The sequence below is a fragment of the Cygnus atratus genome, chromosome 1, assembly GCF_013377495.2.
Source record: "Cygnus atratus isolate AKBS03 ecotype Queensland, Australia chromosome 1, CAtr_DNAZoo_HiC_assembly, whole genome shotgun sequence".
NCBI lineage: Eukaryota > Metazoa > Chordata > Aves > Anseriformes > Anatidae > Cygnus > Cygnus atratus.
In genome coordinates this window covers 51,159,468-51,183,229 of record NC_066362.1, presented here as the reverse complement: position 1 = coordinate 51,183,229, position 23,762 = coordinate 51,159,468, and the positions used below count along the sequence as shown (strand labels likewise).

Sequence of the window (23,762 nt, the reverse complement as noted above, 5' to 3'; positions counted from 1 at the left end):
GTAAGCAGAGAGTAAAACAGAGCATCATGTTAAAACACTGGTCTACAAACAACACATTCATATAGCACATTAGTAAATTGTCCTTATCGTAATAAATATAGCAAATACACTAAAACTGTGTTGCCTGACAACTTCTGTGTTTGGGGTTTGTTTATTCTGCATTACACAGGGGCTCAGTTCTTCGTTTACTTCACAGGGAGTAGTAGTTTACTTCCCTAGGATTCCCTGCATCAAAGGGATCACATTATGTGAAGAAAGATAGAAGACAAACTGGCATTTAGTTAAGAAAAGAAGTAAAGTCCCAGGGGAATTATACAATCAGGAGTCCCAAATAGTGGTAATAGGAACAATACATGCATGTTCAGTGAAGAATAAACCAATCTGTGTGCAGACCACAATATAATATTTTCAGTGTTAACAGTTCAGTATGAAAATACTGACACTTTGTCAAAAAATGAACACAAGAAACACACTGGCAGAACCCACTGTATACACCAACAAACAGACATTTGTCAGTGATAATCTTTTGCTTCATCAGTGTTATTATAAACAAGAAAATCCAAACTTTGGGAAGTATCAGTGAACATATACACATTTTTTAACATATGAAGAAAAAGATATCTTAATTATAACTTTTTAAAATCTTTCTGAAAACAAGTTAACTTTAATTTTAAGGCTTTTTCTGTTTATTTTTTGAAAACATTTGCAACCATTTTCATGTGAATGAGATGGATAAAATATGCATTCCCTGAAGGAGCAGATGGAACTGACATATTCAGGTGAGTGATCAGAGTTTACAGAGCCATGTTCTTGCCTTTCCTAGATTAAATGAGTCTTTAATTTTAATTTTAATTTTATTTTTTTCCCAAATCAACTTAAATTCAACAGGAAGGCTAGTACATGCCTCTCCTTCCCAGCACATACCACTATCAACACCTAAGGGAAGCTTCCTTTGATGGTATATTCTTGGCATTTGTGGGTTGGACCCTCTTATACTGGTAAGAGCCGAAAGACAGATGAGCTCTCACTACCACTTCTATGATACAGGAAATAAAACTCACTGCTAGTGTTTTAAAAAGGAATGAAATTGTGTTCAGCTCTAAAAGGAATGATGGTAGCTACTGTGACTTTTCCTAGACTCTGTAGAAGCTATAAATCAGAAGAGTGCAGTCTCCTAAATCCCAGGAACTGGCAAATTTAGCACAAACTAGTGGGATTAGCATTTCTGAACAGGGGTTCAGCTTGTGCATCCAATAGCTCACAGCTGTGACAGCAAGGCCAGGCACCAAACATCAGTGTCTAGACCCCAATCTGAAATTGCATTTTTGAGGGACTGTAATGTAGAACTTAAATGAAAATTAGCTAGATCAATATAAGCACAATAAAACAACAACAACAACAACAAAAACAAAATAAAAACAAAAAAAAACCACATATTTCATTAGTGAAAAATGTTTTTACACAACTGAACTGATTATTTTGATTTACAGTTCAAAAATACCATTTAAAGTATTTAATGTTAAGAACATTTAATTTGGACAAGTCATTCACATTCTGTGTGGTTTTGATAGCAAGAACATTTTAAAGCCTTGGACTGAGTACATTTTCCATCCTAATTTGGAAGGTTAAGCTGGAAATACTGAATTTCTGAATAAAAATGAAGGTAATGCTACTTGTTAACATAGTCATGTTTGCTTTGGCAGTAATAGTTGATGATCAGGCAAAGGAAAAATAGAATGACAGTTCATTTTAAAAAATAATGTTGACTAGTAGTCACTAGTTATTATCAACTAAGTAGTTGATAATTGTGGGAGATCACTGTTAAAAAATAGGTACTTCTTAGGTATCTATAACCATTTGAGATTAGCACATTTTTCATTTAAAAAAAATGGCAATATTTTATTTTTCAGATTGAACATGTATGCTGCTCTTACAGTATATTACCAAAGATATATGAGAACAATGGAGAATTAGGCATGTATCAATGAACAAAAGCTCTTCTTTGAGAAGAGAATGCTTTTTTTGAATTATGTGAAAGCATTTATTGGAAAATTTATTTTAAAATGTACCTTGCATCTCTGTTGGGGGATTTTACAAACCTAGACCTGAATTTATTAGGATTTATGAATGAGAAAAAGCAATCTTATTGACATTTTCTGTAGATTTTTGAATAATTTACCCTTCTGAAATAGCTTTGTCAAGTCTGGATGTACTGAGTACAGTAGTAGGTCACTCTAGGTCAATGCAGGCATTCTTGAAAGTTATTCCTTGCCTTCCAGGTTTAGCTAAAATCCATACATGTAATTAGATGATAACCATGATATTCATGAGGTCGATAATATATAAAATTATTATATTTTTATTATTATAATAAAAAAATAGGTTTTTCATCTCTGTCACACTTGATACAGCTATGGACTTCTTAGTGTCTACTGAGAAAGTCTGGAAAATTTCTTAGAGGGAAAGAAAAAAAACATATATAAATTCTGCTAATGTAAATGTACGTGTGTAATATAAATCTTATAGGTATAGAACCTCCCTGTGTGATACATTAAAAGCCCAAAGCTGACATTGAAGTCATTACGATTGAGGGAATTTTTCTGCTTATTGGCTCAAGCCAGGCAAAACACAGGGAAAAAACGGAGGCTGTGGAAGGAAGGCTGCAAAAGTAACTTGATCAGGATTAGAAATCTTTAGGGACAAAAAAAAATAAATAATAATAATAAAAAAAATAATTTAGAAACATATTAATTGTTCCTTAAGATTCTTCTTTTTGTATCTGCTCTATTCTTTAGACATCACCTAGCAAAGACTAGTGTTACGTTCACCTCCAGTTACTTAACTTGGTACACTTTACATTTCTATCATGTATAGACTGGGCATAGAATCATAGAGTCATAGAATAGAATCATAGAATCATTAGGGTTGGAAAAGACCTCCAAGATCATCTGGTCCAACCATCTCCCTCCCACCAATATCACCCACTAAACCATGTCCCTAAGCACCACGTCCAGCCTTTCCTTAAACACTCCCAGGGATGACAACTCCACCACCTTCTTGGGCAACCTGTTTCAATGCCTAACTACTCTTTCCAAGAATTGTCTTCTGTGAGAAGAGGCCGACCCCCAACTCCCCACAACTTCCTTTCAGATAGTTGTAGAGAGCAATAAGGTCTCTTCTGAGGCTCCTTTTCTCCAGACTAAACAACCCCAGTTCCTCATAAGACTTGTACTCCAGACTCTTTACCAGGTTTGTAGCCCTTCTCTGGGTGCAGCTGAGGGCCTCGATGTCTTTCTTGTAGTGAGGGGCCCAAAAGTGAACAAATGTAAGTATATAAGGTATAACAGTTCTCAGGAAGCATGCTCCAGTACATAGCTATGTGCATATTTCTCATGGGGAGTTCTCCATCCATTGAAGGAACATAAATGTTGAAGCTGAGATATGTTAAGTTGCCTAAGACAACAGGGTTGCTTGTGGTGCCTGGATTTGATAGTGACATCTGTATACAAGCAGAATACTTGCTTACTATGCAACAGTTTATTTGAATTAAATTAAATTGGTTCCCTAAATAATATAGAAGCCAAGAAATATTTCTCTTAGTGAAAGGACCCAGAAAAAAAATAATATTTATTTACTGAGACAGAATAATAAATGCAATTATCTATTTTTTCACATAGTTGTCATGTCAAATTTATAATTCTACATACATTCCTTTTTGAAAAGAAGTTGCAATGATTAGCCACACTATTTTCTTACAGTGCTCAGAATGAAACTGCCAATATCAGGACAGACTTCCTTGTCACAAGTGCTTTTAAAAGAAACACATCACCAACTATTGTACAAATGAATACTACCATAACTTTTTAAATTTATATGTGCATATGGTGGAATCCAATTTCTTTTCACAATATACTGGTCATAGCATTAAAAATTATGATAATTATAGAATGTTTTGTTTTGTTCTGTTTAGTCCAGCATGTCTCTCTAAAAGAGAAATGATAATAAAAAGAAGATGTTCAAGATCTCAAGAGAGGTTTCAGATCTTTCTGTTTCCTATAAAATTCAAAACTTTCAACAAATACGTTTTTGCATATTGCCTGGCCAAACTAGTAAAAAATAAATTTCTTTGCTTGCTTTATTATTTCCCCAGATTTACTGTTTCTCTAGTAAAGAGATGGAAATAAGTCAGTGTTTCTGGGAAATGATACCATTTGGGACCCAGCTGATTGTATTCACTCTGTACCTTCTCAGGTGACTTCTTTTTATTGATTTGATGTTTGAGAAGTCCAGATGCTAATGCTCCTAATGATTAGCCACTCTTTCTGACTTTTGGTAACAAGTATTCTCATGCAGTTAATATTGAACATAACTTTGTGCTCTACATCTGTCATTTCAAAGTTCCCATTTTTGAATTCCCCTAGTCTCAGGTAAGTAGTGCATTGTCTCCCTTTTTTACTCCCTACAATCTTTTCTCCTACTTCCAGGGCCCCATGATGCAAAATGTCATTTTGCCGGTCTTCAGTTCCAGTGACAACTTTAATCTTAGTGATTTTAATGGGCTTTTCAAATACAATCCCATAGAAGTCCCCAGTAGAAGGAGCTTTGCCCCAGAAGTACTCATCAGTGCTGCTGTAAGCCTTACTTGCCTCATAGTTTTCAAATACATTCATGTTGGTGTGCAAGTTTGCAGGTGGGTTGTCAGGGATATCAAATGATTCCTCTTCAAAATCATCATCTTTCAGCTTGTTTTCAGCTCCTTTGTAAGATGAGTAGTATCCCATGTGCTGGAACAGTGATGGTTTGAAACGTATCACTTCCTTTTGAGCTAACAGACCACGAAAGTGGATCAGTAGCCAATCACAAGGCATTTCTTGGTAAAACATCAACAAAAAATGGGCCAGGCGTGGAAGGTCATGGGAATGGTAAAGTTTTCCAATATACCCCAGTTTGGAGAATTCCAAAGTCACCCAGTAGGATCCTTCTCGTGAAGTAATTACTTTCTTAACAGTGGTCAAAAAGTTCTTTGAGCAGCGAACATCATCTTCTAGCATCACATAATAATCAGACAAGTTAGCACAAAAGTTTAGCAGGAAAGCATAGTCAACATTTTGTTTGGATCGAAACTTCACACGGTCTTCTGGGTCATTGTAATTTCTCTTGAGTCCATCCAGAACTGGATAATACTCCTCAGGGACATGAATAACTACTAGTCTACCTGCAATTATGTGATGTGCAAATTTCTGTGAAATATCCTGGACCATTCCTTCACACCAGGCAGAATCAAAATCTGCAAGCTGCACTACCACTGCAATTTCTTTAAGTTCCTCATAACTTGACTGCTCAAATATGGACTTGATGGTCTCAAGCAAGTAGTTTCCTTTTTTCCTTTTCACAGAGGATAGCCCAATTGTAAGATACCCTGTACAAAAGAAAAATCAGGCAAAAATTGAGTATCTGACATTGGAAACTATCTAGCCACAAAATTATCCTCCAGGGCTGTGCTTATATCAAGTAAATCTTTTGAATGGTAAAGTCTGAGAGTTTGTTGTGTAAACTTGCTACATGAAACAAAGGATATTTATTCATTTTTTTTTGTGAAAGAAGAATCTTATTGCAAGCAAATAGACATATGTAGACTATTGCATCAAACATCCATTTACTTGTTAGCTGCAAGAAATGGTGTGAAATGGACAAAAGCCAAAGCAATGTGCACATATATGCCTGGGAGAGGAAAAAAACACTTAGACAATATTAAGGATATAAAATATGTTAAAAGAAAGGGGATTTTGACTTACTATTCACACAATATTTTTAAAACAAGGCACTATGAAATACAGCACAAAAACATGAGCTAAAGATTAATTGCCAAACATTTAGCATTTTAAGCACTCTACAAGACTAGTTCCACTTATGCATAACTTTACGGTTTTATGAATGTTGAATGGATATTTCCTCTCTGCATTTTCATTTTTAACTGAATTTGACCATTTTTTCCTTACTGGTATTTCTTCTTCTAACCGTCTTTCAGGACTCATTGAGCAATTTATAGGGAACTCCCTCTTGGAAGATGTAATTTAGATATTATTTTAGAGTAGAAGAGAACTTACTACTGCATATCTGTGTTTCTATAAGTAATTTTTAATGTTGTTATGCTTTTCTGGAGAGAGCTGCATCTTGATTATAAGCGAATAATTTTCATCTCTGCTGCTTTGGAGTCACTACCATTGTATTTCTTTTTTTCCAGCAGTCCAAATTAGTTCTTTCAGATATCTGTTAATATATCTCCAGTTTTATGTAAAATATGTTAAGAATTAATAATTGAAATGGCATAATTTAGTTGAACCTGCCTCAAGTTTCTTAAATTAATGTGGTTTGTAAAAGACTGCTCAGATAAAGTAATGCAGAGTTTCCCTTGAGGCTTAAGTCTGCTCAAAATTCAGAACATTGTGCAGTGAAGTACTGCACAGAACCCTCAGAACCCAAGAAGCTGCCTATATAACCCGAAATTTCTCAAATCTAATTCAAACAAACTTTACCTTATAGCTTTCTATGAAGATCAACAAATCACAGATGATTTTATTTTACTTTCTGCGCTTGGACTTCTAAGCATTGTTTATATTGGTGAAATGATTATTTAAAAATCAATCAGTCAAATCAAGGTGAAGATACTGTGGGGCATTCACTGCTAGGAGTGAATTAGCTGTTGTCCAGGAACTGTCAGTGACAGATAACTGTCCCACCACACTCTCTGGGATCTTCAACATTTATCTCAGCCCTTCTTTCCTTGAAATACTGCAGAAACTACATGGATTTCACCCATTTTTAAATTACCTCATTTCATAACATTCAGGTTGCAGTTACTTACTTTTTCTTGGCAAAGGCGTGCCAGCTAGGTAGCGATAGGAAATGTTTATAGATCCTGAGAAATTAGACAAATCTTTAAAAGTGTGAACATAGCGCTCTGGGTTGAGCTGATGCGTGGCTGTTTCTCTGATTAATTGCTTGTCCCCTTCCTATTAGTGAGAAAACAAAAAGAATAAGAGAGGAAGAGAGACAGAGAGAAACACATTTGTGAATGCCAGCCAGAGAGGCAACATGGACAGGCAGGCTTCCAAGAATAACATTTTTCAGTGTCAGCTTTTGTAAAAGCATATAGGTGTCACCTTGGTTTTTGTTTGTTTGTTTGTTTGTTTGTTTTTTAAACCCCATTACTGAATAACATACATTTTTGGTTACAGGAAATAACCCTTCAGACTATGATAAAAGGAAAAGAAGAAAAAATATTTGGGCAAAAACTCTGTAAACCTTTCTTTCTTTCTTTCTTTCTTTCTTTCTTTCTTTCTTTCTTTCTTTCTTTCTTTTTTTTCTTTCTGTCTTTCTGTCTTTCTGTCTTTCTTTTTCTGGAAGCGTTGAGGACAGAAGACTATTACAAAAAAAAATAATAAAATGATAGGGTATTTGAGACAGGGATAAAAGAATATCAGTCAGCCTCAGAAATAATTTTTTTGATGTTGAAGTGGAGATTTTTTAAAAAATGTTTTCAGTGATTAAAAACAATAACAACAACAAAAGACAGAACAATCAGGTCATTTTGTCACCTTTCTGAGTAGCTCCAACTCACACCTGTGATAAGCAGAAATGCATGTGATCATCCAAACAGACAAAGTTTTTGTTGGATCCGGTGAGCATGGTTTGAAAAAAAAATGCAAATTTCTCACCCCCTCTCTCTACCTTCTATTCTTGTCTTTTTTTTTTTTTTTTTTTTTCCTTCTTCTTCTTCTAAGAGGCTCCCTGAGCCTAACTGAAATTGCACAAGGGAAGGAGAGGCTTCATCAGCATTGCCTCATCAATAAGATAAGTTACGTCTCAGTGAAAATCTTTCCCTCGGTCCTTAAGAAAAGATAACATATCTAACAGGCTGCAGTGTCATGAGATGGAATTTAAAGGTAGGAATGCTTATTTGTTGCTTACATTGTTTGATTCTAGTCTGATGACAGACCAGTGAAGAAATGAGTTCCTTTCTTCTGCTACAGTATGTTAATACACTAAAAAACTTCCTGATCTGTCATTAACTGAGAACATTGTGCAGAAATAGTTCTGTTGCTAACAAGAGCAACCACAGAAACAATAAGCAGCATTCAAATGTGATGGTATAAATATTCAAAATGTGTCAAGATGTATTTTATGGCACAAAGAAAGATTTCTGTAAACTGATAACTAGGTTCACTTTAAGTTCATTATTACTCTTTTATAGAAGTAGTAAATAATCCATTTCCGAGCTCAGTAATGATCTTTGGCTGACATCCAGGGGTATCTACCTGCACTGTTACACTCTTGATCTGCAATGTCTCTCTGGTAATTTCATTCTAGTGCTGCTATGCTACTTTGCATTTGTTCATAAGTTATGAGGGGAAGGTTTATGTTGACCAAATCCAGATTAAAATTTAAGTCATTGGACTAAAACCAAGACTTCATAAGGTTTTCATGAGAGCTCATCAAGGTAAAACACACACACAGACACACACACAGACACACACACACAAAACAATTGTGCTAGTCCAAAAGCTTATTATTTTTTTTAAACAGTCTTTAAGGTCAAAATATCATGTGTTATTGGTTCCAGAATGGAACACTAAAATACTTATGTTTTGATTGTAACAAGCAAAATATTTAAACTGGCCAAAAAATTTTTTTTCTTCTTGAAAAAATGCCTGTTGTGTCTAACACTGTTGTTGTTGTTGTTGTTTTCATTCATTATTTGAATGGAAAGCAAAACAGAAACATGGCTTTTTCCATAAATTTAAAATCTGGTTCTTCTCCCTCTGACTACCGTGCAGAAGTTAGTGAAGATGAAAACTCTGATCATCTCTCCTTAGCTGTCTTCTTTGTTTCTGTGACGATTCTGGTTTTCCTCTCTTAATTAACCTTTAGTTTATCTTCTGGTGTTTGCAGGATCTTGGGAGATTCCTGTGGATGTCAGGGTGCTCCAAAGTGCTCTATTTTTTATAGACATAATCTGTTCCACTAAAGGTACTATGTCATCTACAATACAACTATTGTTTTCATAGTGCCAATAAAATAATAATAATAATGATAATAATGATAATAATCATAAAATCATAGAATATCCTGAGTTGGAAGGGACCCATAAGGATCATCAAGTCCAACTCCTGGCAACGCACAGGTCTGCCCAAAAGTTTAGACCATGTGTCTAAGTGCACAGTCCAATCTCTTCTTAAATTCAGACAGGCTTGGTGCAGTGACTACTTCACTGGGGAGCCTGTTCCAGTGTGCAACCACCCTTTCGGTGAAGAACCTCTTCCTGATGTCTAGCCTAAACTTCCCGTGCCTCAGCTTGACACCGTTCCCACGGGTCCTGTCACTGGCGATTACGAAGAATAGGTCACCTGCCTCTCCACTCCCCCTCGCGAGGAAGTTGTAGACTGTGATGAGGTCCCCACTCAGCCTCCTCTTCTCCAGGCTGAACAGGCCAAATAATGATGATTGATAACGATAACGATAATGATAATGATAATAATAATAATAATAATAGTAGTAGTAGTAGTATTCACAGAATAGTTAGTCAGGCATGCTTCTCTTGAAGTTCACTTACAACACAGAGTATGTATAAAAAATAACTGGAAATCACAGAGAAATTGCCATCTGTGTTATATTAATTCAGCATGTCTTCTAAATGTTCGGTTAGATATGGTACACACATTCCAGTAGAAGCATCTTAAATTGCCGTGCAGACATATATGCATCAGCACATCATACCATCTACCAAACCAACTTTGAAAAATTCCCCTAGTGGGTCCTTACTTTCCACTTCCACAGCAAATGATCTGCAGGGACTCAGGGAATCCTGCAGAGATTCTTCAGACATGTGAGAATCTTAAACTGAAAAGGGAAGGTTCTACTCTCCCTTCTTAAGATTTGCAACAGTGCCTCCCAATTTTTCACTGTAACTTCCTGAAGGTCCACCTATTACATCTTGCACCTGGAGAAAGAGGTACCAGCCCCACATGTCCTTGCACGGCCTTCTGTCTAAGACTGGGAAGAGTAACTGGACCATTACACCAGTTCCTTTTACACCTGTCCTCTCAGTTATCTTCAGCAGATATTCCATCAGAAAACCAGCTATAGTTAGAAAGCCAGAAGGTCTTCAGGGATCTGAGGACTTTCTCATTTCATGATAGGAACTGGTTAGCCTGCTGTCCTTGAAAGCTATCCCCAAGTGTGTCTCTCCGGTGTCTTACCACCGACACATTAACTACTTATTTTTTTACCTCAGCAGAGAAAGCGCACCAGACAAGTTAACAGACCTGTCAGACATGGTCATAAGAGCTGAAAATAAAATTAAATAAATAAGCTAAAATGTCAAGAACCTAACACATTTGAAAAATGCTTGATGGACCATAAATGGACGAGATCTGGGAGAACTGTCAAGAGGCTTGGCTGAGAGCTACATGAATGCAAGCGTGCCAGAACAGTGATGAGAGAAGCAATGAAAGATCAAATTTCTAAAAATGGGGGGAAAAGAGCAAATTAAGAATAAGACATGGAGCCATCTGAGGAGCTGGCAAATAGGATAGGAAAAGGTTTCAAAAACAAACCAAGAGGAACACCATTAGTGGTGATAATAAAAACACTTTCAGAAACATCTGGGGGACTTGGAAATGATTAATGAAAGAAGAAGAAGCATCAGGGAAAATACTACTGGGGGAAAAACATGATAAGCCAGGTCAAATTTGATCACAACCAGAAAATTATGAATAAATGAAACAATGAAAATCCTTAGTGCAAGTACTGTTAGAGAAAACAATATATCTGTAATAGAGAAACATGCTGGAAGCATGGGTTATCTTTTCAACAGGTCAAAAAGCACTAGTATGGCCTTAATCATATTTGCAATATTAACAACATTGCAATAAGTAAACTTATGAGCAAAATGTTTTTAATTAAAATCATTAGCAAGATATATACATAGTTCTGATAAATTAAAGTATTTTATTATTTACATATTACACATTTTTGATATTATTACATTGCTTTTCAAACCCAAGTGAGAATGAATTTCACCTTCTAGAATACTGGAAAGCTCATACTGCCCCAATTAGATGAATCAGACAGAGAAGTGTGGCCCACAAAATCAGAAAAAAATACTCAGTAGCTCAATTCAAGATCAAGAAAGAGGACTGTCTAATCACATCACAATGTTACATATTTAATTTAGTCATTTTATTATTTGCAAGGTACAGTTAATAAGTTTCAATATCATTTTACTGGGCCAAATCCAACCTATGATGAACTGAACATTCAAACCATAATCAGAGTTTACTTGGCATTCACCAGTGAGACATCCATAGGATACATATAAATTGCAGGGCTATGTTACATTGTCGGTAGCCTACTTTTTAAAATTCTTAACTCAGATCTTTTGATAAATCTTTGTCACTATCGTAAACCTACACAAGCTGTCATTTATATCTAATTGTTCACATTGTAGTGCTGAACCTGGCTGACTCAAATCTGGGGAACAGAATGTGAGAAAAACACAGAATAAAAGCACTACAAAGAAATAGTTTTTACTAGTACCTTAAAGGAATGTGGAATTACTGTAAATTCTCTTCTATACTTATATTCCTATAAACATGTTTAATATAGTATTGACAGGTGAGATTTGCAGTATGAACTGAAAAAGGAGCTCCTAGCTTACATAAATATTCAAAGTGTAGACAATTTCTACAGTAAAACTGATGGAAATTAATAAATATGGGAAATACAAGGTATATTCTGTCTCAGATGAAGATATCTAATAGAGAATGTCTTCTGCAGTCATTATCTCCCATACTTACAACAAAAAACTGTATATTTTACTTCTGTAAAAAGGACTGTTCAGATCTTACTGACATCGCCTAAGTGCAGTATGAAGTTGAGTTCATCAGGAAATATGTTGACAATACTTTACTGCTAATGGTACACTAACTGTGGGAAACTGCAGGAATTATGAACTTTACTGATCCACTAGGGATATGTTTTTTTCCATTTGTTCCAGGATTTCTTCCACCTAAGAAACTTACCAAAACATAACCATCTTCAATGTACAAGTTCATGAACAGCAAGCAAATGACAAGGACTCCTAAGAATGACACTGCTGATCGTTTCCGCAAGCATCTCATTTTATCAAAATATTTCAAGTTGTGCCTCATGTGAAGAAAAGTATACAGTAGTGTCACCTATGAAAGAAAACCACAGTGTTACAAGAACTATTTCATCTATATTTTAGGTATGATAAAAAAATATATATTGAAGCTCTTCAAACATGCACAGAATATTCTCTTTAAACTGGAATTCATTTCATGTAATCATGGTCATCTTCAAGCTTCAAGCTTAATATATAACCCAACCTATAACATTTTTTTTTTTTGTCAATAAAGAAGAATATCACATTTCATCCTACCCATTTTAGTAGGCTGGCAAGAGAAATGATTTGTACATTTTTTCCATGTGCACCTGCCCTTCCTTTCAAAGACAGCCCAGGACAATAGGCCAGGAGGAAGTTATAACATGACTCAATTCCCTTGCCAATAGGAAAGGTCTGAATATGAGAACTGCCAGACATAAATGAGGTATCTTTTCTGCAGTGTGGAAACAGTACCAGGACTGTGCAACATCCCTCAACCTCGGACATCTGCACCAGTATGAAAAGGCTCCCTGAAGCTGTCATTTTCTCCGCTGAATGTAAGAGAAAGATGGATGTCTAGCTTAGTCTGGACACATCTAAGCATTGGAATGCTTTTGTGGCCCAGTTAGATGAATCAGACAAAGAAAGGTGGCACAGAGGATCAGAAAGCTCATTAGTTCAGTTCAAGATCAAGAAACAGAACTGTTCAATCATATCACAATGTTACAGATTTATGTCAGTCATTTTACTACTTAAACAAGATAAATGCTATTTTTGGCTAACAAATCACAAGCATTAACCTGTGTTGATGCATTTGACTACGTCTTTGAACTACAAGTGTTTGATAAAGGTCTGACCACAAACTGAGAAAAAAAAATGGACTCCAGACTGGTCTGCATATTATAAACTCATCAATTATGTCTTCACTGTTTTTCAATGTAAAAGTATAATGGCTATTGTCCATAATAATGTGTATTTTTTTTATCATATTTAATATATTGAAGGTATATACAAAGAGAGTGTAAAGGTCTACAAACTATGTGAAGTAGTAAATAGCACTGCATATGCGGTGTTTAAACCCTATATTTAAATACCTTCATTTTTTAAAGCACTGAATAACTAACCTGACAAAATATACCCAACTATGATTTGTCATGTCGTGTTGAGAAATTTTGGACCAATAACAAAAAACCTTCCAAGTGCAAAATTCAATCTATATTTGCTTTGCCAAACTAATTAAATCTATCTAAGAGTACAAAATATAAGTCCACTAGACTCCAGAGAACAGAAAGGTAAATACATCAAGAATGAGTAATGTAAAAATGTGACTACTAGGTTTTGTGCATATAGACGAACTGCAGTGAATGGACACTGGTTGTACAAAACCTTCTTTTAAAATCACCGTGCTGAGAATAAGAACAACGTATATGTTGCACAAAGAAAAAAAAAAACAAAAAAACAAAAACAAACAACAAAAAACAATATATATTTAATTAATTGGACAGACCTGTGCCTATTTTTTTGATGAAGGGAAAGTTTGAAGCAGACTGAACATATTTAAGCTGATTAAGTCTAATGTAGCTACTTTTTTTAGGTTACACTAACCCTTTACTCTTCCTTAATGTCTAATAAAAATGAATATCAGGAAGGAGCTATCAGGGTCATGAATCTCCAGAATTGTTCCCTCTCCAGTGACAGAACAGTGGTTAGTGGGGGTCTGTGGGTTCAGTAGACTGTCAGAGGACATGATAACAGTTGTTGTGGAAATGTTGTGGAAAGATTGCCCCTGTTTTAGAGCAGACCATGAAACATACATACATACACACACATATATATATGTATATATTTCGCCCAGTAAAAAGATGGCTTTCCAAAACAATACACTCTTTTAAAAACTTATCAGAATATCACTGGAAAGATGAAATACTGGCAATTCTCAGAGAATGGTGTAATCTAGCTTGACTACTGAAAATTCAAGTAGTGCTTGGAGTGCTTACAACCTCTTGCTGCTTCAGGGGTAGCAGAGATACACTACAGTTGCTCACACTGAAGTTTTCCTTTGGAATACTCGGGAATAAGCAAGTGTGTTTTCACTCACAAGATGACTGTGCCATATTTGCTGATTGGGCTTGTGGTATTACACAGTTCCCTTGCTTTTGCTCTGAGCAACCTGACTGAAGTCCCTAAGTGTGAGGAAGGTGTTTATAACTACGTTTGGGGGTTATATTTTGTTTCTTTTTGCACAAGCAGTTTTCATTAGATCATTACTTTGTTGCATTAGGAACAGAAGTTGAGGGAATTATTCAGTTGAAACTGGAGGAATGCAGGACTATTATTACTAATGCTGACATGCAGAAAGAGAAGAGTTTAGTATGGCCACCATTTAAAAGAAAACACTTGCATTTCTTGTGTTGGTTTCACATGAAGTCATTACAACGTTCTTGTTTTACAGATAGAACCCTTGAAACTGTTGAAAGAAAAACACAGTTCCATTGCTGTTTAATTGTTCGTAAAACTTACTTACTGGTTTATACCAACCAAAGGAACCAGAAAGAAGGACACCTCGGCGATGAGGCACCTGTCATTGTCAGCGGATCATGAAAGAGACACGGATGCAATCACTAACACCAGATGGCAGTGCGGACGCACTCTTGCCCTACTTCAACCTGCTCCAAAGCCTGTTTCTTTCTACCAGTCTGAACGTACTATTTGTCATATTTATAATGGGAGCCTTTAGCTAAAAAAGGTGCGCAGACTTGTACGTACATATTTCCTTACACTTTCCTAGAACTGCATCTTCTTGCTGTTCTATTTCCAATTTGTAACATTGCATTGTGGAATACTACACAAGTGACATTTGCAAGAATAAAAAGGTAAATTTTCCCTTTGGTGTAGGTAATGTCAGTCATCTTTAGACAAATAGTCTCAGAACTTTCCACAGTGAGACCCCTGATGTTCTTTAAGACCATTTGAACAGAATATTTATAATTACTCAAAACTAAGACTAATATCGAAAAAAAATACCTCGTCATCATTCAGTTCTGAAGTCACAGCTTTGCTCACAGATTTTATGCTTTCATTGTTCATGCACAAGTAGATATTAGAATGTTATAAAGGTAATTTGTTTCATAAAGCTGGCATTAAGCAGTTAAAATGTAATTATTAACATACATGCATGAATTCTAACTCTTTTCCTTTCTGAATGAGATTAGTTTTCTTCATTTTCTTCAGATCCCAAATCTCTAGTATTTGTTTGTACTCGTGCATATTTGCAGTTTTTCATAATAATATGAAACTTTTATTCTTTTGACTTTCAAAAATGATACAGCAATGAAAACACAGTGAACTAAAATATGCAATCACATGCCTTCGCAGCATAAAGAAGGTGTTCTTTATAGGACCTGCAAAGGTGTGAAAGCTCAGTAAAGACCAAGCCTGATTTTCACATAGTAATGTGATGTTTCCTTTGCAGAATTTGCAACACTCAACAGAATATTATGAAATATTTTTTTTCAAAAGCAAATCACTAGTAACTTTCTAGTAATAGTATTCTTAATAAACAAATCCTTGAAACAAACAAATAAAAAATGAAATTTAAACGTAAAGTTGTTAAAAGTTTTAAACAGCTTTCATTCATGATGTCTAGATAGCTTTTTCAAATAACAAAATTTGTGCCAAAGCAAGATTTTCTTCCCTGTTTTCCCCCTTTTCAGAGGATTTTTTATTTTGCCAACCCTGCAATAACTTCTCTGTACCACATACGTGCAAGCTCACTGTGATGAACCATTTCATCTTCAATTCATTTTAATTTTTCATCACTTTCTGACAATACTTGGGATTTGTGCTTTGTCCCACTTTCAGAGATTATTGTTCATTTTCCTGATCTATTTTCTTTTCTAACAGATATATAACAAAAGGCCCTGTAATGTTCTTTTATCCTTAAATATGCTAATCTGGGTTAATGACCTAGACTTATCCGACCAATACAGTGAATCTACTTGCATCTACAGATGTAAAGAGATGCCACAACAAGATCATATTTATATTATATTCTAGTCTGCCTGGGTGCTGTGCTCCAGCAGCTCAAGAAAAGTTGCTTATTTACTGAGGAACTGATGGATGTCAGAAGTGACAACTGCATAATTTTTATGTTATATTTCCAAATCAGAAATGAAGCTTTGCCTTTGAATGCAGAGTCTGTATTCTAGGGCATATGGTAAAGAAGATCCATTATTACATTTATTATATAAACAAAATCCAGAGATAACACACACACACACAAAACAAAAACAAAAACAAAAACAAAAACAAAATGACTGGATTATTAAATCCTTTGTGAAATTTATTGCAATCCCTGATTTGACTAAGATGCTCAGAAGCTTTTTCACTCCTCAGCCTTAGAACATATCATTCCACTGTTGCATAACTAAATTGCTTTACTTGCACTTCTTAATGCTTGTCCAATTTGTTTTTCAGCTTTTCTTTTTGGGAAGCTACACATGATGCCTCAAGGGTTGCATTCAATCCTCTTTAAAAAACAGCAAAGGAAGCACAGGAAAAAAAAAAAAAAGAATTTTTGTACATGGCTATTACAAAAATCTGCATGTGTCACAGTCTTCTTAAACAAGATGAAAAACAAACAAACTAACAAACAAAAACATAAGTTACCATATACATTTGAGCTACTGTTGGTAGTCAACTAGAAAATTATAATGGATAGGCTATTCCATTGGGCTCAGATAGACTCCCATCAGGCCTGTCACAGTGAAAGCCTCAGAGTATGTATAAAATATTTCAGGCTGACAGGTAGGATGTTAGCTGTCACTGGCAGCAGAGAAGTAAAAACTAGTATGAGGGAAAGGAAGGTTTAATTCAGAATGAGGCTAACAAATGCAGAGGCTAGATCTTGGATTTTAAGTTGGCAATAAGCATATTTTTCAGATAGTTTACCATTGTTTGTGTAGCTCCACATGCTCAAAATAAATGGCTTAGAGTTTGTCATGTCTTCTGAAACTTGTATTCTAGATACAGAAAGCAAAAAAAAAAAGAGGTATATGAGTGGTAGACTACCCAAAATTGACACTGATAGGATAGGCAAATGAAATGGGTTTTGGAAAAAAAATAAAAAAATAAAAAAAATTGAAACTTATATTGTTCCTTGATCCACAAAAAGTGTCAGATTATTTCAAACAGTAGAATACTTTATAGATATACACAGAACCTGACAATTTGGGAACAAAGGTTGAGAGTTTGGGAGGGAGCAGATGCTTCAGCCAAGGCAAGGTACAAAAATACATTAAAAAAGTAAAGTGTGAATTTAATATGGAAATTGGAGGATGAAGTGTCTTCAGCTTTAAAATAACATAAAATGGAACTACTGCAGTGCTCTGTGCAAAATGTAAAGTGTATCCTCTGGCATGGAGGAGTCAAGTTGAATCAAAGTGAAGAGATGACTAAGAAATAGGAAGATGTATTGACTTAGATGGTAAAGCACTATCTAATCCATCACTGGGTGGGTGGCAGTGTATACCACTGGATATATTTTATCAAACATAGTGTAGTGTAAAAAATGGGTTTTAGAAAAATAATATAGGTGACGAGTTAATGGAACTCTCCGGAAAGAGCCTAGAAGGTTATAAAAATATCAAAGAAATCTGAGCCCTCAAGTTCTGCTCTGAAAGACGAAGCAAAGGGAAAAAAAGAACAGGATGGGCATGAAGAGAACACACTTATATCCAGAGAGTGTAACCTTAGAAGCAGTTGGAAATTCAGGAGTGGGGGTTTAGGATGCATCAGAAATAAAGGTAGAAATGCCTGAGAATTGAAAATAGCATTGGACTCTGTTCAGATGAAAAAATTTACAGAAAGATAAAGCTAAAAAGTGAGTTAAATAAGTATTCAATAGATTCTGTCCATTGACTCATCAACAAAGAAAAGGAAGACATGGATACAAGCTCTGATAGATTCAACAGCAAACTGAAACTTTTATGGACAACTACCACAAATAATATTTGTATAGTGTGTGAGTACAGGGAATATCACATACAGTGCATACAGAGAGGCAAACCCAATTTCTTGAATCTGTTAGGCACTAAGCTGAATATATTAGTGAGACATACTGGTCTGAATACACTTCTGCAGGTCTCAGTACCTTCACTGAAAGCACAGGCTATATTAGTTAATGAGACTTATTCTGTAAGCTAAATTTTAACTCAGGGTCCCACAGTCTCTTACCTGAGGTTTACATTAAGAGTTAGTCTTAGGCCATAACCAAGCATCCTGGACATCACCATCATAATGGAATTGCACAAAGAATTAGATAAACTTTTGAATAAGACAAATTTTTGCTGGTGAAAAGAAAAGCAACATAAGTTTTGACCAAAACCAATTAGGATTCATCAGAAAAGTTTCATTCTTACCCTGGCTGAACCTGATCATGGTTTTCTCTACAACACATCATGTAGCCTCATTTCACAGAAAGGTAGCTGGCATCTTTATTTATTTGTAGTCTTGATGTGGAGAGAAGAAAGAGCCTCCTTGCAGGCAGTATATGATCAATTTAGAGCAATAATTTGATGAAACACAAAAGTGATGCTCGCCACTAAGTAGTGATAATCCCCCATGCTCTTCTTGTTTCACAGTTTCTGTGGCTAGTTATGATGCAGTAACATTACCAGAGTTGCAGAACTCTGAGAGGTATTATGCAATGAGGAACAAGGAATATCTTTGGTGAGAAGTATGCACTTCTGAGGAAATACCTCTTGTGTAGCATCTTATGGACCTATGTCAGGTATTAAAAGCTATTTTAACATGGCATCTTTACATATTATTTCATAGAACTTATTATATAGAACATAATAATGTGCATTTGGAATATCCTGCCAAGATCTAAAAGCAATGATTTTTTATTGGGTGAGTTCCAATCTTTTATTTATTTATTTATTTATTTATTTATTTAACAAATGGCAGTGCTGGGAACTTTACTCTCTAGTTAGACCAGGTTTAAATATTTCAGAATAGGAAAAAAATCCACTTTGAAATGTGACTAGCTGTTATAGAACAACTTCCAATCTCATGAAATTCTGCCAAATAATTTATTATTTTCACAAAACCATGTATCTGTGAAGTTCATGGCACTCCTGGGAAATAATGTAAAATAGATTAGGAGATTAAATGTGAGAAAATTGGTTTTCAGTGGCTGTATTACTAATCTTTTTCTCAGATAAATGTTTCATTAAGACTTTCCACTGAGCACTCAGACAGCAGCTTCCTGATCAATAAACTAACTAATTCATTCTATAAAGAAGGCTTAGAAAACTATGTATGGGTTTAAGGGCCAACAATTTGCTTCTTCTTTAAAATAAAAAGCACCCAGGAAAAAAAAAATCAGAATAAAACAAAACAAAACAAAAACACTAAATCTTGGTGAATAAGCTTCTATAGAATGAAAAGAATTCTTTATTAAAAGCTACATTTTGTTCCTGTTTTAAAGATATTTTATGTGTTGAACTTCATATATTGTCACAATAAAAAATAATGCAGTAATAATTTTCTGCTTTCTTTTCAGTAGAAGCAATCCAGTGGGGGCATGATACATACAAAATTTGTCATCTTCAGTTCTGATTCTGTATCCAGACTTACCAGCAGAAACTCCACTGATATCTTGGAAGCTACTTGGGGATTTTCAGGCTATGAGCCTTTCTTGCATTTGTTTATTTTTCGACAAGAAAACATTAAAATTATTTGCTATTTATGGGCTAGTCTAGCTGTGATTATTCATTAATTGATGTCAGTTGTGTAACTAAGAGAGACAATTTTAGAAGTACAGTAAAATCTGCAACATATTATCTCGCACTGAAATGCAATTAGGTCATGCAAGCTAAGCAGGAGATGTGGGAGAGGTTTCATTACTGCTTCTTCATTCCAAGTCAGTTCTGCCTACTGTCAATTAGAGTCCATGCAAATAGATGCTTCATAGAAAGGAAGCCTTTGGTTGCCCAGAAAACACACCATGTACACTGGCAGCTTTCCACTACCATGGTGGTAATTTTAAGTTTACTCATCAGATTTCCGGCAGGCTTTAGAAAAGTGTCTCTAGGCAGAAATGAGAAGAGTCCTGGGATGCATAGCTACACACAGGGCTAAGAAGCATTTCAGATCCATGAAGGCATGGTTTCTCTGTGAGCACATGCATCATATTTGCTTACCCTCTATCTTTGTGATCTGTCAAATAAAACTAGCTCCATTTGTGTAGGGGACATTTCTCCAAAACCTAAATAATTCTGTGTGCATCTCTCTGTGGTAACCTCTGACATCCAAAGAACAGCTGGAACTTCATTTCATTAATCTGATATGTCATCATTCAAAAAAATAGTAGTGAAGCAAAAGGGATTGCGTCCTCTGCCTTGTAGCAGATTCTTTTCTAATTTCCTCAGGAGATGCTTATTTCATTTCTCTCCCAGCTTCAACCTATCTGTTTACTAATATTGTATTAAGTTGTATCTGTTAAGTTATGCCAGAGATAAATTTTGTAACATAAGAAAAACTTTGTTTTCCAAGGCTTCATTGACAGAGATTTTTTTTTTTTATTTTTTATTTTTTTTTTTTAAAGAAGCCCAAAACCAAAACATCAATAAAATTGCCTGTCAGGTGTGGAGGATAGCCTTCTTATCCATAGCATATTACAAACATGATAGAATCATATAGTTGTAAAATAATCTAGGTTGGAAAAGAACTTCAAGATCAAGTCCAACCATTAACCTGACCTACAGAGTCCCATCACCAAACGATTCCCCTTAGTGCCATGATGATGATCAATAAAGGCTTAAATGACCTTTTCCGCTATTCTGTATATCACTTACTATATATAAACTCAAACCATAGCAGTAAAAGACTGACTGCTACCAAACTTTCTAATGGCAAAAAATCATAAAAAATTGCATTGTGATTTTTTTTTTCTCCTGCACCCAATTAATAGTTAAATAAACAGAGTTTAATAGTAGGGAATGAATAAACCTTTAAAGGGGCCTTTGATGATTTTGTCTTGAGTGTTTTAAATTTAAACTTCCAAACTGTTTTTTCTCTGAAGAGTCTATATTGCTTCAGATTAGTGACAGGAAGCTTTCTTTTTTGTGTCTCTTAAATTACAAGAATATCACAGAGACGTGCTTAATAATTGAAACAGTTATTTCAATGTGAGTGAATGTGCTATTGAGAGCAATTCAGAGCACTCTGATGAATTCAATACACAGACAGAAAGGAGTTTTCTTAAATGTTGTCAAGAATAAGTTTAATAAGTATGAATGTCCACTTTCATAATCTGCTTTTCTCATTTTTGTAATACCAGTAACTGGAGTGTATTTATGAGAGGAAATTGAATTTTAGAGTTTAGGGAAAAATAAGTACAGTAAAATAATTTTTGACTAATAAATAAATAAATAAATAACATGTATTTGCAACTAAAGTTCAAAAATACTGATCGTTAATTTAAAGTTTTAGTTGGTCCTACATACTATAATACAAACAGTGAAGTGTTTTTACTAAGAAACAAAATATCCACAATACATTAGATAAAATCAAAAGGCAAATAATAGACGTAAAACCTCTCTGACATTCAAAAAAATGTTTGATTTTATATTCTGCAATTCGTATCCATTCCTAGATTAGCCCTCTTATATGTGCAATAGCTCTCATTTTTAAATAGCTCCTGAAATCCAGAAATGTATTTTATGGTGAGGCTTATATGATTGTACACATGCCACTTTGCTCAGACTGGTTCCTCTAGAGCGCCTGCCTTACACAGTTACTCTGAACCACCTTTTGTAGAAGCCTCTCTCTGCCACTGCAATAGACAGCTCAGGGAGACTAACAGTCCAATGAAGCAGTGACATGAAACACTATTGTAAATGCTCTTAAAATCTCCAGTACTCTATGTTTCCTAACCAGTTATGAAGAAAATAGTTTTAGTGGTCCTTAATAAAAAGAGAAAGGCAATCCAGGAAACACTAGACTTCCAGGAAACACACAAGGCTTCCAGGAAACATTACAACAGAGGAGCACATATATTTCTGAACTGATGCATGAAGGCCTAGCTCCTGAGGTGACATATTCAGTCCATTCTTCCATTTGGACTTTTAGGATACGTCTGTTGAATATATGTTCCATTACTTGTGAGCTCATTGGAGTTGTTTTTTGTTGTCTTCTTAGAATGACATTCTTTTGACCAGACACAGACAACTATGATGGCAATGTCTGAGCTAGTCACACTTAGGATTCTTTTACAGCCAGTGCAGAAAAATGTGTTTGTATGCTGTGATTCATCTCATTCTAAAGTCAGGGTCTAAAATATATCAGATGAATTGTGCCCTAAAAATGCCTGTTTCTCTTCACTGGCTACAAAACCAGTGTGAGATATCTGGATACAGGTATGAAAAGGGTGCAATTCCACCCACATTTCCCCTTTGTTTCTTTTGTTTCATTTATGGGGATAGCACATATACAACAACTCACTGGTTCAAACTCCAAAGCAAGGACCTACAGCATGGACCCATACCTTTCCTGAGCATAGAATTATTCTAATTCTGACAATATCTTAAGACCAAATCAAAGGTCTATGACACTATGGCTGGCACTTCTTGGTTGTAGTAGACTCCTGTAAGTTATCTTCCATATAAAAAAATGACTTTGGTTGTCTATCCTGAGACAATTCCTTTTATGCATCATGCAAGCCAGTTCTCTGACTCCAGGTATCACTCTCTCATGCTTCCCCCAGGCATTAGCCAGAATATCGTTTTGCTGCTGCTACAGCTTCTGCTCAATAGATTCATCACAGTACAACACACAGAGGATGTACTATTACCTGCATGCCCCAGAGTAAGATCTTAATGTCTTTACTACATGATATTTGAAAGCAGAAGGAGATACCCATTAAAGAGCTTAACAGCCACAGTGGGCTCATGCCTTCAGGTTGTGTTAATGGGGGAAGTAATCTATGGGCTGTCTGTATCTTTGACTCACCCACAGTACAAGGCAAGATCAGGAAGTCAGTTCATTTGATGCATTCAGATGAAGTATATAATTTTATATGGACTTAATTCTCTATACAGTAGGAATAATAAGGCAGGGAGCTGCTTCATTTCAATGCAGTGAGTGAAATGAGATTCTGCTTTTACCAGGTAGTGTGGGTACGCCAAGACACAGACAGACTCTTCAGTCTAAAGGTAGGATATCTATTGTGCACATCATTCATCTTGGTTCTCTTAACTTCTCAAAGTAATGTGATACCTTTTATGTAGCCGTTGGTATTCACCAAAGAGCTACTTATACTGGAGAGTTGGCAATTTTGACCACATTCTTGAACACCACTCAGCTTCTTTTTCCAGAAGACTCAAGGCATCATGCTAGGTTGTATGTTCATGTACTGTCATCTGAATGGTGATGTGTTTTGGCTCAAAAAACATTTTTTTTTTTCAGGTGGTGGGGGTGGTGGGGGTGGTGGGGTGGAAAGGTTGTAACAGATAATTCACTAACTTCCACAAATGAGAGAGAGAGAAAAAGAGCAAGAGCACATTTCAGC

General features: G+C 35.4%; 1 protein-coding gene across 1 annotated transcript in view; it reads right to left on the bottom strand.

Annotated features, from left to right (window-relative positions):
* Positions 1–4,262: 4,262 nt before the first annotated feature.
* MGAT4C (MGAT4 family member C) overlaps positions 4,263–23,762 on the bottom strand; it is a 49,628-nt gene continuing 30,128 nt past the window's right edge. Inside the window, exons 3-5 of the mRNA XM_050709222.1 lie at positions 12,084–12,239; positions 6,866–7,013; positions 4,263–5,419 (exon numbers count right to left, since the gene is read on the bottom strand). Coding sequence (XP_050565179.1) covers positions 4,263–5,419; positions 6,866–7,013; positions 12,084–12,239 — 1,461 coding nt within the window. The remainder of the gene's footprint in view (positions 5,420–6,865; positions 7,014–12,083; positions 12,240–23,762) is intronic.